The 14,152-nt window shown below is 46.6% G+C and overlaps 1 protein-coding gene across 1 annotated transcript in view; it reads left to right on the plus strand.

The window, feature by feature from the left end:
* Positions 1-1,256: 1,256 nt before the first annotated feature.
* INPP5D (inositol polyphosphate-5-phosphatase D) overlaps positions 1,257-14,152 on the plus strand; it is a gene marked incomplete at its 5' end in the record, with an annotated part of 53,568 nt that continues 40,672 nt past the window's right edge. The window contains 2 exons of the mRNA XM_082003378.1: positions 1,257-1,390; positions 6,712-6,775. Of these exons, the coding sequence (XP_081859504.1) occupies positions 1,257-1,390; positions 6,712-6,775 (198 nt within the window). The remainder of the gene's footprint in view (positions 1,391-6,711; positions 6,776-14,152) is intronic.

Here is a 14,152-nt window from a genome sequence, read left to right on the forward strand (position 1 = left end):
ATGCTGGGCTGTACTGGTTCATTCTCCCTCACTCACCCACAAATTCCAGTCTCTCCCAATTTGGTCATAGGCTGCTCTCTCCTGCCTTGCTGCCCACGCTGTGTATGGGGGCAGCGCTCCGTACATGATCCGGGTACCGTGGTTCCAGCATTCCTCCTGGCGCTGCGAGTTGAGGGTTGCATAGGGCTAGCAGTGTCTGTGGCTTTCCTGGGGACTCTGCCTCTGTACTCTGAGTCCCAGGCAGAGTCCCAGCTTGGCTGCTGCTTTTAGATACAGCTCAAACGTGGATGTGCAGAAGTGCCAGTGAGTGAGTGTGCAGAGTGGCTGGAGGTGCAGGATAGGCAAGCAAAGCTGCCATGCAGGCAGTGCCCCTGTAGCACTGTCCTTTCTTGCTGCAAACATGCTCCTCGTTGCTCTGGAGATGCAGCACTGAGCACGCCATGCAGCACAGACAAGGGGCAGATGTACAGACAAGAAAAGGGAAGTGAAAGCTCCCGTTCTCCGCTCTCTGACGCAGGTTGCCAGACATGGCTTTGCCCCATCCCACCTTTAGGGATTTAGAATAGGAAAGATCTTTGAATCCATCTCACAGTAGCTTGACAAGGAGCTTTGGTCACAAATCCCCAGAGCGAATCAGCCTCTAAGTCTGCTTCTGTGCATGGAAACATGAGTAGGGGTAATTTTTTTTCAGTTCTTTGAAGTCCCTTCCTCACACCTAGCTAGATGTGAGGACTAGACAAGGCAGGAATGGGACAGTCAGTGCTAAGTATCCTAATGCACAGTGTGTTTCTGATCAGTCTGGGATTTATTTATTCCCTGGGGAGACCTGTAGTGGGTAGGACAGACAGACAGGAAAAAGATGGAAACTCAAAGGGTCTGGCAAGAGATCGTAAATGGGATGGCAGGCCACCAAAGCCTAGGGGACTGAATTGGTGGGGGAGCAGAAGGGATCCCCAGCTGGGATGTTTTGATACGGAGTATTAGGACGTCAAGGGGGAGGGAAAGGCAGGGAACATGGGCTTGCTAGTCACTTCAGCTGCAGCATGAAGAGGGAGAGCGGGGGCTGCAGGAACATGTCACGCTCACTCTCTGAGCTGTTTGAGTTGAGGAAGTTGTCCGTGGCTGAGTTTCCTTTCCCTCTCTGTACTATTGAAACAGGAAGCTGGTGAGCTGAAGCTGCCTGATCGTTACACACAGACACACAGGCAGCTCTGGCAGCTCCTGCACTGGCATTCAGGTTTCCTCCAGCTCCAGCGATGGATCAGTGCTGGTACCACGGCAACATCACCCGCTCCAGAGCCGAAGACCTGCTCTCCAAAGTAGGCAAGGATGGCAGCTTCCTTGTGCGGGCCAGTGAGTCAATTGCTTCGGCATATGCACTCTGCGTGCTGTAAGTACAGCTTTCAACCTCGCGCTTCACACGGACACTTTTATCCCCCTTTGTGCAGGGTGTTACCCCCTGCACCCTCTCCAGCACAGGGACAAGCAGCCACTGTACCCACTGGGAAGGTACAGCCCACATCAGAGCATGGCTTGTTTCACCTTACTGGGCCACAGGGTAGGGAAGGGTTGGGATCAGGGCCAGGCTGAACAAACCCGTATTCTTTTACTGCTGTAATGCTCACACTACTCTTGCCCCTGATTCAAAAGGAGAGAGTAATCGATGATACTGAGGCTGTGCTCTGAGAGAAAATAACCTCCTGACCTCTTTGAGCCTGTTAACAATTTGGGTCAGATATTTACATTTAACAACTCAAGAACTCAGCTTGGTACCCTCCCAGGTGCTTTTCTTGCTCTGGTTCAGCACGTGTTTGACCCACCTGCTTGTACGATGCTGTGTCCCATTCAGCAAAAGGCTTGAAATAGTTCCTGGAGCTGTGCGTGATGCACCCAGCACGGGTGATTCTACCTGCATCATTAATGTGGCTCACGGGGTAAAAATTTCAAGTGGGAAATAGGGAGAGGAGAGAAGTGCTGGCAGTCCTGACCCCCCCCATTCTGGGTTGGGGCTGGGGACCAGAGGGCAAGACCTCCTGCCCTGGGTTTGTGAGGGGCAGGTGTTATTCCTGGAGGCAGGAGTGGAGGGACGAGAGGAGACTGAAGTTAGTAGGGGAAGTCTGAGGCATTTGACTTTGTATGACAGAGAAATAAGACAGTTGCTCTCTGCTTAGGAGAGATCAAGAGAGCCTCTGTGGGACCCTGTTCTGCCTGTCAGATCCTGCAGCAGATCGATAAAACTTACTTCATCCTTACCCCGCGTTAAATTACAAGCAGGTTTCTCAGTATAGTTTCTTTCTGAAAGTGTATTTCTTGCAGTGGTAAAGGTGGTGCTGCTGTTTACAACCCTGGCCTGGCCGCTTGTCTCTGAGGTCAGAGTTCTGGTGACGGCGCAGTCTGCTGCAGAGGGTTCATCTGCAGAAAGGCGTGGGGCTGGGTGACTGCCCTGTGAGCGTAGGTGTTGGACTGTCAGAGATCGGTGGCTGGGTGCTGGGGGTGTTCACGAAGTGCCGAGAGCCTCTGTGCCTGCCTGTTAAGACGTTCGTAATAACCTGGGGAAGAGATCTGTCTTTCTGGAGGGAGCAGAGAGAGGAGGGCGGCTGCTGACGAATAGCCAGGACAAGCATGAGGAAGGAGGGGCAATCATGTAGCACAGGCTGAGGGCCCGAGTTACAAGTCCGGGAGCATTTTACTAGAATGGACTGTTGCTTCCATTGAGTGTTTTTGGTATGACCCCTTTTATTTGCCTTGTAACCAGTATGTACACAAAATACTTTTATGGAGTGATGGTGGGGACTATAGAAAGGGAAGGTGCTGTAAAAATGTCTACTAACATGCATTTACACAATTTTTTCCATTGTAAATGTTTATGCAGCCAACTTTGAAAGGCTTTTGTGACTTGAGAGACATGGGATCAGGAAATAGAAACAATATCATGACTAGGATTTTCTGAACCGGGAGCCAAAGGTTATGTTCTTAAATCCATTCTGAGGTAGCTAACATGAATGGCTTGATTAAAGAAATGGGGAGCACCCAGCCTTGGCAGCCAAGAGCAGCTGGATCTGTGCTGCAAAGGGCTGGTGTTAATTACAGTCTGGGAATTGTCACACAAACTTCTGTCAAAGTACCTAACAAGCATTCAGTTTATGCTGGTTTGCAGCTAATTTGTGAAGAGAAAGGGTTAAAGGTGGTGAATAAGTCTTTCCCTCTGAATGTCATCTTTGACAAAATGGGCAGCTTTGCTGAAGCTGAAAACTTCCTCAGAGATGTATCAGTTTCAGCTGTGTTATTGACTGGAAGGTGTTTGAAGTTTGAGCTCTTCAGTTACTTCTGTTTAAAAAACACAGAGGCTGGAGACAAAGAATGAGAGAGAGAGGAATTGAAAGCCCACTGCAAAAGGTTTGCACAAAAAGAGAATTATGTTGAAAGTGAGAAAGCGTCAACTGTGTATAGATAAGGACAACAGAAAACCCATGAAGTTTGCTCTGAAAAAGAAGCATCATAGTCTACAAAGCTCTAATATTTACTGGGCAGATCAGTCAAAATCCAGCAAAAGCTATTATTATTATTATCATCATTGAATGAAATAGTGATTTTCTTGAAGAGCTGCTTAAGGAAAACCGGGTTTGTATAAATATAGACAAGTAAGGGAGGTGTATTTGCAGGGCCGTTTAAGAGTGCCTTCCCTCCTTTTTTGAAACTTCGAGCAGCAGCATTTAACTTAGCAGAGAGCTGGAAGAGTCAGCAAAGGCAGAGGGAACGCTCCTCCCCTGGCACTGCTGTCCTCTGCTCTCCTGGTCACACTGCCCCATAAAAAGCAAGAAGCAAAGCCATTTTTCCTCCTCCTTTCTCTGTGCTTGGATCGTTTGATCTGCTGGTTTTATTGACAAGAAATGGGCTCTCTAACTTACCTGGAGAGGAATGGCTGGACCCTGAAATCAAGAAGAGCCTGCTTAACGTTTGACAGCATGCTGCATCTGAACTGAACTGGTATCATTCCTGGTGTAGAGCACCTTCTGTTGATGGTTCGTGTATGAATGGCTGCAGGATTAACAACACTTCTAGAGATTGACCCTCAAAGGCTAGCTGCACCTCTGTCATGGTGTGCTTAGCATCACGCCTAGCATGGCAGTCCTGTTGAGGATTTCCAGCCGCTCCCAATAGGCACATCATCACCTGTCCGTAAGAACATGTACAGCAGGAAAGGAAAGAGAAGATACAAGCCTTTTCCCCTTCCCTCTTCTGGTCGGTTGAGAGGACAGAGGGATGACAAAGTACTTGGAGACATGTTTACACTGAGGTTGATGTTCTGTTTACCCACCACATAGCCTGAACAGTGGTTGAGCAATCTGGAACTCAACCCAGTTTTTAGGGAGGACCTGGAATGTGACAGTAATTGAGACCACATAACTTGACAGTCAGGATGCTGAGGAGAGAAAGCCTAAGGGTAAAAATGGAGTAAGAGTCCCAGTCTTCTCCATCCACATGCACTAAATTAGGGGACTGCTAAAGAGGATTCCTGCTTTTGATCCTAGGAAGTGCTCCTCCCTGCTCCTGTCTCACCCAATAGCCCTTTGCTCTTCCACTGATCTTGCCTGTCCTCAGCTTAAACCTCTTTACAAGAGACCTTATCGCTCTCTACAACTACCTGACAGGGGGTTGTGGTGAGGTGGGTGTTGGTCTCTTCTCCCAAGTAACGAGTAATAGAACAAGAGGAAATGGCCTCAAGTTGCGCCAGGGGAGGCTTAGATTGGATATTAGGAAAAAATTTGTTACTGAGAGAGTGGTCAGGCATTGGAACAGGCTGCCCAGGGAGGTGGTGGAGTCACCATCACTGAAAGTGTTCAAAAAATGTGTGGACATACAGAACTACATGGTTTAGTGGGCATGGTGGTGTTGGGTTGATGGTTGGACTTGATGATCCTGGAGGTCTTTTCCAACCTTAATGATTCTGTGATTCTGTGATACAAGTATTATGACAGCAGCCTTATAAGGTCTGCGTGAGGGGGCACTTTCTGGGAAGGTAACAAGGAGAGTCCTCTTGTGATGCAAGAGCCATTTAGCTGTTTTTTTTATCAGTTTCATAATCTTCACACACAAATTTTCTCTCATCAGCTGCATGAGCAGTTCTGCTTAGGCCTGTTTGCATATCAGCAGGAGGAAATGGTGTAAGAGAACTGCATTGACAGATAAAAACAAAACCCATACCCTTCCTTGGGGCATATCCTCATCTGGCGTTGATTGCCCTGGGCTTGGTGAAATTAGCAGTGTTGCGGCAATCCAAAGGAGTTGGGGGTCATGTCTGTGACTTCCAGCTCTGTACCAGATCCTCAGCTGTGCGAACGAATAGGTGCCTGTGAAACGGTCTTACGTTGCTTAGTGAAGTGGTACTGAGCTCTGGGAGCAGCTCTAATTCTTCTGTGTCCTTTGCATTAATGCCATCAAAAGGTACAGGTTCATGTGGATACATGACAAAATCCTCCAAACACCCTCGAAAAACTCTACTATGATTTGTGAGTAATTTATTTTCATTTCCAATTGGTCTTTGTGATTCCTTGTATAAACCTGCCTAAAATCCTGGCAATCTCTCTGTCTCTCTCCTTCATGGACTGATTCTGAAAGGCATATGATGACCAGACTCACAGCATCATTGTAAAAGAGATGAGGATGTTTTATTGATCTGGCTGATCATCCCAGCCGGGGGGCTGACCTCAGCCCACATTTCTTGAGAATTCCACAGGTGACGCAGTGTTTCTGTTACAGCCAAGGAAGCTCTGCAAGTGGATTCCATTTTTTCCTTTGAGAGGAGGGGGTTGAAACCAGCATCTTTTGTTGGCTTAAAGCCATATTGTATGTTTTAATGAAGTGCTTTGCAGGTGACTTAAAAGATTTGATCAATCTGTTGTTCACTTGGGAGAAAGGTAAAAATGTATTTTCTTAGTCAACACTTCTTGGGCAAGGTCCACAAAGCTCAGCAGCTGCTGAGGAAGGTCATGCTTGCCACATTACAGCACTGCTCAGGCATCCCTTGGGCTCTTGTGCATTAATGTGGCCCTCCACTGTGCAAAAGACTCCTCCATCTCCCCTTAAATAAGAATCTAATTGAATTTAGCTGGGGCAAAATGTTCATTATGGCTGATCTACAGATGCACATGTACAGTGTGCATCCGCATCAGGTTAGCGAGGTGGGTTTTTCATTTAGGCTGTTGTTTAGGCTTTGTGTATGAAAATGTGCCTAGCAATCAGCTGTCTTACTGTGATTTAGCTGAAATCTATTATTTGTTTTTTCCAATACAAGTCAATGCACATACTAGCCTTCTATTTACTCATTCATTGCTGATTTTGGCCCTGTGTCTTTTGGATTTCTGCTTTTTCATTCCTTCCTGAGACGCCCACTCTACTGGCAGTTAGAGCCATTTGGTGTTTTCTTTCTTTCCGGCCAGAAGAAGAGTTGAATAACTCACTCTGAGGCTGATGCTGATATCACTTTCTGCAGTGACATCTGCAAACATGTCTCAGTGACCAGGAACACTTCAGGTTTCTGTTAGTTCCCAGACTCCAAGGAAAGAAAGAAAAAGAAATATTTAAAACCCTTGTGCATGAAGCCATCCATGTGTCTCGGGATCTTCCAATACCTTTTCTTATGCGGAAGGGTGCCACGGTGCGATTCCCTTCTGGAGATGGTCTAACCATATCTCCTCTGATCTGTTCCAGGTTCCGGAATTGTGTTTATACCTACCGAATTCTGCCCGATAAAGAAAATAAGCTAATTGTCCAGGTAAGCCATACTGTGTCCCATTCAGTCCCACAAAGATACACCTAAGACTGTTCACTGCTTTTTTTTCAAAGTAGTTCTAACGCCAGGAGAAAAAGGATATAAGGAGTTAAACTAATGCCCCTGGCCAGCACAGTGCTAGTCTCCAGTCCACTGCTGTGGAGATTTTAGTCTCCGGTCTACACTCTTTCACACGTGTGCCTTCAATTCAGTGGCACTGCCATGTTTTATGTAACTGAGAACCTCAGCCTAAGGAATACCTTTTCCTCTGAAGAGAGCTTCTTATCAATACATCGTGGATCTTTTCAATCCAAAGTTGCAGCACAATTTACCTACACCCAGAGAATGTAAATTGAGTTGTGGTCTCAGGATCCAGAATGTACCAGGATTGAGGGCAGGAGTTTCAGACCTTCTGTTTATTCCTATTCCTATTAGGAATCCTGAACGAGCCACTGCCCCTTCCTGTACCACCTCTTAGCCCTTGTTTTCTCAATATAGAAAGGTGGGGAGGGAGGCATGGTTTCTTACAGCCCCAAGAAGTGGGCATGGGTGTAGTAGGAGACAGTGGGGCCTGTAGCCTACCCATCCTTTTAGCACAGACAGTGCTGCATGGGAATTCCCTGTAAAATTAAATGGAAATGCATATGCTACCCATGTGCCCCAGTCTGCCTTGCTATTCGGAGTGGGTCTACATTCGTTCCTTTCCATTTCGGACGACAATTCTTCTCCCGCACTAGAAATACAGATTTCTACCAACTCCATGTGCAGCTCACGTGGCTCACATGCACCGTGTTACATATTTCCTGATGTGCTTCAGGGGCATCAGTTTTTCTTTGAGATCTGCACCAAAGAGGCAGCATATCTGAAACTTGAGTGATCAGGTTAGTGAGGACAGTTGAGTGCTGGCAGCTTGCTTTCAGCTGTGTGCGGTTGATAAGAATTGTGGATTGTGTGTCCTGGGTGCAGACACCCAGCCTGGTTCCCTCGAGAGCCACCTTTGGGTGACACAGGCTCAGGCTGTTCTGAGGAGCCCCACTCAGATGCAGCTCTGCACAAACTCGACTGCATTGCCACCAAGGCCAATTCCAGGCTCTCGGCGCTGTGCTCCAGAGGACTGCGTGATGTCCTTCCCAGCTTCAGCTGGTTTCCCCAGAGCCATTGAGATACCTCTGCCGTGTTTGCCACAGCGCTGGTGTTTCTGAGGTGGAACTGGCAGCAGGACACCATGCCAGACTTGACCTGGGTCTGTATGCATGACTACGGCCTGTCACCAAAGCTGATCTGTCTTCCCAGAGCACCAGGCAACACTGTGCAGAGGAGCCTGCACAGGCTCTGCAGGCTGCTAGCATGGTGCCAGCGCTCAGCTGGGATGAATAACCTGTCATTTTGATCTGGCTCCATACCGTGTGCTGCAGGTTGTTTGTAGTAATACTCTGTTTTATCCCATCATCTGATATATCTCAGCCTTGTTGTCCTAAGTAATGTGTTTTGGCATATTGTGCTGGTGTGATAGTGTGTTGTGATGGTAAGACAAGTGTCCAGAAGTGGTGTTTATCATTATTTACGGTACCGAGAGCAGCTGCTGAGATCAGGATCTTACTGTGCCAGATAGCTCACAAGTGAAACATCCCAGGCAGGGAGAGTGCTGGGAAGACCTGAGGCCCAGGGAACGGGCACAACTATCCAAGTCCCACAGCAGCTCTGTGGCAGAGCCAGGATGGGACCCTGGCCGTGCTAATGATGTCCTTGCTCTTTGCACTGGCAGCGTGATGAGGAAGGGAACTTGTGGAACCCTAACTCTGAATGATTTTGGGATATACATTTGATAGCTGCTTTGTCTTTTAGGAAACAAGCACAGAAATGATCATGTGTTGGCTTTTCACCTGAGGGGACGGAGGAAGGGAAGGCCAGAGGTTACCTGCAAAGGCAACTGCATAACCCCACGCTTTGCCCTTCCGTGCCCTGGATGGGTCTCAGCACCCTGGGCAAGCCCTGGCCCCCTCCTCGTACCCCAGCTGCCCTGCTGGCATGTCGTGTGAGTGACGCTGAACATGCAGCCTGGCCTGCAGCCTTTTGTAGAAGGGCACAGACACTACAAGTTACAAGAGGGTTTGAAATCCGGGTTCAGAGCAACGTGCCTTCGTGCAGGCACCTCTTCAGGGAGTGCTGGGCTGCAGGCTGCTCCCAGGACCCGCCAGCTAAGGTGTGCTGCAGACTTGGCACGTAGTTCTGTACGTTACAACCTGAGAGGATGCGAGTTACGTTTCCCAGTTTGTACTGGATCTGTAATTGTTTCTCCCATGACAAAGGGCCCGTTTTTGTGCACAACTATTCCATTTGTCCACAGATCAGAGCACTGCATAAGAAATCAATCTTTCTCTCTACTGTAGCAATGGGCAGCTCTCATGCTGGATCAAGGTTTACGAACAAGCAGAAAGTATGACTGATGTCAGTCAGCTCAGGCTTTCCCCACCACACATACCTTCACCTCCTCACCTTCTCATTCTCCATGGAGAATTTTGCAGGGTATTATTTACAAACAAATATGTCCTCATCCTCTCTGGGGAGGGATTACTGGATTACTGCTGGATCCAGACAGTGTTGTTAGGACTCCAGAGGACCTTTCTGAATGAAACCTTTTGAAATCTACTAGATCTGTTAAGGAAATAGGATCTACTAGAAATACACCCAAGCCAATTTGTAAGATTCTTTTGGGATCTGTGTTGTGATTGTGAGGGATTTCTCTTGTTCTTACGTCGTGGGATGCAGAGGGGCTGTGGTGGAATACCTTTGTACGCTGGGTTGCCAGGAGCTGTAGGTTGAGTATCAGGAGTAGGCTAAATCAAGTGTGTTGTTAACTCATGTTTTGAAGACACAACACCTCTCATTTTGTGCTGCTTTATTCCTGTTCTGTGGAAGAGGCAGAAGAAGGGGGCTGGCTGCTTCTGGCAAGTGAGAGATGCAGTTGAGAGTTGTAATTGAGGTTCAGAGCAAAACAGTCTCTCATGTTGTTGGCTGCTGTTCTTCATATGTTGCTCCAGCCGCCAGACATTTTTGGTTGCTTGTCTGTTGAGTTTTGGATAAAACAAAAACTACTTAATGTGTATTAAAAGATCAGATTTTTGAAAATAACAGTTCTCCAGTGCAAGGTTGTCAAAGCTGTTGAATAGGATGGAGTTTTGACATTTAAAATTCCCATTAAAAAGGAAGGAGTCTACGAATCCTATGGAATTACATCAGGTGTTAAATTAATACAGCAATCAGTAGATACTTGTCATTTGTGCGTTTATTAAAAAAAAAAAAAGACATAGGAAAGTTTCAATGCTAAATCCTGAGATTAGCCTGCATTAGTTACAAATACGGGCCCTGGTCGTGCAACGTGACCTTTTTTGCCTGCACAGTGCTCCTTCCTGAAGCTAACAAAGTTGTCTTCCTGCCCAGATCTGGGCTGTTGTCTGTCAGGCATTTTTCATGATGACAGCAGGTTCAGAAGATGTGTAATATCACAGCTACAGACACAGCACTTGCGACATGACAGCTCTCCCTCTGTCACTCTCTGGAGTTTTTTCACCTCTAAAGCTGCAAGTTGCTTCAGAGTTCTTTGAGTCTTGGAGAGTAGATTCATTTTTCTTTTTTTTAACTAGAGCCTGGTCCAGCACTAGTGGAATGGTACTCACAGTCATTTTTTGCATGGTTAAATTAACTGTTCAAGTACAGGTGGCAGAAAGGGAGGTGCCTATTTTTGCATTCAGAGGTGCACATTTTTGCATGCAGGCTGAAGAAAAAATATTTGCATATGTCCTTCCAGCATTTTGTGGCATGCTACGTGATCTGCCGTTGGGCTTCTGCATCTGCAGCAGCGGTATAGCAGTTAGTGTAGTCAGGAACCCCTCCTGCCTGTCGTATCTGGAATGAAACTGGTATCCCCCCAAAACATACCAGGCCATAGTGGTAACAAGTCATAGACTTTTTTTTCTTTAAACACAGATATAAATTCTTTCCTTTATTTTCTGGGACTGCTGAATTTTCTCCTTCTATTACTTGAGACTTCAAAATATAGGCAAAGAAATCCATGGCTTGGATGAATCAAACTTGCATCCTGCCGATGAAAACATATTTAAGGAAGGGGGGTGGAGTAACAAAAAAAATGCTTGAAACACAGGATCTGTAACAGCAAGTAGAGATCTTTGTCCTTAGGCTGAGAACAATTAGTCATCAAGATATCTCTGTTAGCCTGCAGACTCTCACTGTAGTAGAACCTGAGAATCTGAGAAGTAAGAAGCTGAGACAGGAAGACAGCAAAAACCGTACAGTTACAGAGAGATCCAGGAATAGGGGCACAAGGCTGGAAATCAATTGCCCCTGAGTTAGCTTAGCTGCTGCCTGCTTGTCGGGCAGCTCACAGATGGGGTGCTTCAATGTTCTCTGTGAAAACAAATACGATTTTTCCCTTGCTCAGATGGGGAGGCCTAATTAATGCAGAGTTGTTGAAAGTTTGGGGACTAGCTGAGTGTAACTCAGTTCTTGCCACCCAGATTCATAGAAGATAAAGCTTTCCTATGCTGTCACTTAAAGCATCTCATTTATATAACAGGCTGAGGTGTCAATATGACCTTCATCAATGCACAATCTGAATTCCTTGTGATCGTAGCCTCTCCTCAATGAAGGGAAGTGCTTCCCATTTTACAAACGGGGAACTCAGTCCCAGTCTGTTAAGGAGGATTGGGTTACCATAAATAATTTTAAATAGCTGTCCCTTGCTGACTTCCCCAGGATCAGAGGGTGTGTGTGATACATGAGTATTCATCCTCCCTCATTTTAGATGTGCAGTCAAAGCTGTCATGTAGTCAAAGCTGAGTTGTATCTCTAGTCAGCAGGGAAGAAACAGGTTTCTGACCTGGGTGGGCTAAATTGTCCTTGGCAGGTCCTGTCTCTGCTGCCTAAAGAGCCCGGAGAATCCCCGTAGACTGCCAGACTTGGCAGGTAAGGAGATTCCCATTACAGCTGGCTCTTCTTCAGTGTGAGAAGATGCTGGTGTCAAAAGCTGCTGTTGAAAAACTGTGGTACTGCCTTTGCCTAATGCTTTACCCTGTATTGCCTATATATACTGCAATTTTAAAAGCTGACTGCCAAGAGTATAACCTCCCTCCAGAGTGAGGGTGCTTGAAAGGAGGTGGTAAGAAGGAAGAAAACACTGGAGTTGGCTGGCCAGTAAATGCGGATTGGTATAGGGTAGCGTGGTAGCATCTCTAACACCCTGTGGAGTTTGATCCTTTTAGATTTCTGCTGCATCTCAAGTAGGAATTCACAGCTTGTGTTATCTGATGGCTGTTCGCCAGTGTATCTCTCTGCTACGCAATCCGTCATGTCTCAGTGGCAGCTAGATTGCATCTTAGTGTATGCTTGTAGTCTATCAGATAACACTTCATAGGTCATTTGCAGGATCGAGCACTTACCTTGTGCCACTCTGTCTGAAGGCCTGGGGAGACATATCCTGATGGACAGATGTCAACATTGCACAAATAGGGCTGTCACCAAAAACGCCACTGAGAGAGACTCAACCTCGTAGTTCTGGCAACAGCTTTAGCTTCTTGCTAAAGGTGGAATCTGCTTAAGAAACTGGGGCGTCTGCAGAGCAGTCTTTTGGTAGCTCAGTGCCATGTTTTATAATCGTGCGCTGTGTGGCACAGTCTGGTCCCTGAGTTTGAGGAAGGCGCAGCCTCCTGTGGGCATGACCTGATGCTTTAGCTCAGTCATGTAATGTTCCCATTCTGTGACCCAGAACTTGAACCAGACAATCTGTCCACCACCTCAGGGCTCAGGCCTCGCCAACCACTGCTGCTTTCTTCTGGCAAGGGTGCTCTTGCCTTCTCCTTCTCGCCAACCTGTTGTTTTTTGTTTTTTCTTGTACTGCCTTTAAGTCTGCTCTCCCGTTCATGCCACTACCAGAGCTCTTGCCTCAAGTTGGGTGCCTGCCTTGTAATGTTGTGGGCTGACAAAGACTGAGGCTCCAGTCACCCACAGCGCCTTGAACAGTGTTTGTATCTTCTGGCCGCTCCGCAGGAGAGGGCGGAAATAGAGCTTGGCTTGAGCGGGAGTAGGAACCACTTTACATTTTCAAAGCAAACTGGAAAATTTCAACAAATGCATTCAGGTGAAACATTTCATTTTGATTTGGAGCTTTCAGAAGTTACCACACTGTTGCCAGGATGTTGAAGAAAACTTGTTATTTCAGATGGAAAAAATGGATCATCCTTTTGAAAAAGTCCAGATAAGCAATTTTGAACTTTTCACCTTTAAGGGTTTTTTTTTTTTAATTAATGGGGGGAAGGGGAGCTGAATGAAGACGATGCCTTGCATAGCATATGCTCCAACCCCCTTAATTTTTTTAATAAACTTTTTTTTTTCTTCTTCTTTGAGCAAAACTGTTTGACCAGCTCCAGAGTTTGGTAATTTCTGTGGATTAGCTTGTTGTGAGAAGGAATTGCGAAAAGCTGCCTTCTCATGCTGTGTATTACAGTATTACAGTATGAAAAACATTAATATTTTTAAAGTTATTGCCTGCCTTTTTCTTTTCACTTCATCTTCCCGGGCTGTCCTAGCTGCCTGTCTCCTTGGCAGAAAACAGTGGTGTGCGTGCATCCTCCTGCGCTCTGCTCCATGGGTAAATGTGGGAGACATTAATTTTGCAGTTCTGGTGCCAGATCATCATTTCTGTGAGCATGAGCACTGCTTGCATTCGTGCTGAAATTCACCATTGCTGCAAGGGACTAATTAAAAACTACTTAACGTTTATACTTACTATTTGTTGCAGAGGGAGGGTCTGACCCTATTTACTTGTAGGTTTTGCTAACTTCAGTGAAAATATAGATGCCCGGGCATCACTGTTTTACATTGAGTGATCGTCTAGCCTTTTTTTGTTTTTTTTTCTGGTAATATTTTCTAGTCTGACAGGCTGTGTGCAACAGGAAACAAATGGTGCTATGTGAGCAGTTAGAAAGCAGGCCAGCAGCTGTGACTCACTATCAACGGACACTGAAGCTGTAGGCTACCAGTGTACTTGCAGCACCGGCTCCCAGAAGGTAGGAGAGCCGATAAATACTGTGTATAGGGTTTCCTGCTGAAACCCTCCCTTACCAACACGCTTATAGAAACACATTTTTGGGGAAACGTCTAGATTTGTACTCTCTCTCTATGTGGATTGGCTAAATATGGCAAAAAGACCAAAATCCTCTGTCCTGGGATGGGCAAGACGTACAACGAGAGGGCTGCCTGTTCACGTCAGCCGCTCGGCAGGATTGTCCCTGCCTCTAGACAGAATTTATTCCGGCTTCTGTGTATGAGTCCTCCAGGGTGGAGCTCTGTGTAAAAGCTCCATCC

The sequence above is a fragment of the Phaethon aethereus genome, assembly GCF_964289735.1.
Source record: "Phaethon aethereus genome assembly, chromosome: 9".
Lineage (NCBI taxonomy): Eukaryota > Metazoa > Chordata > Aves > Phaethontiformes > Phaethontidae > Phaethon > Phaethon aethereus.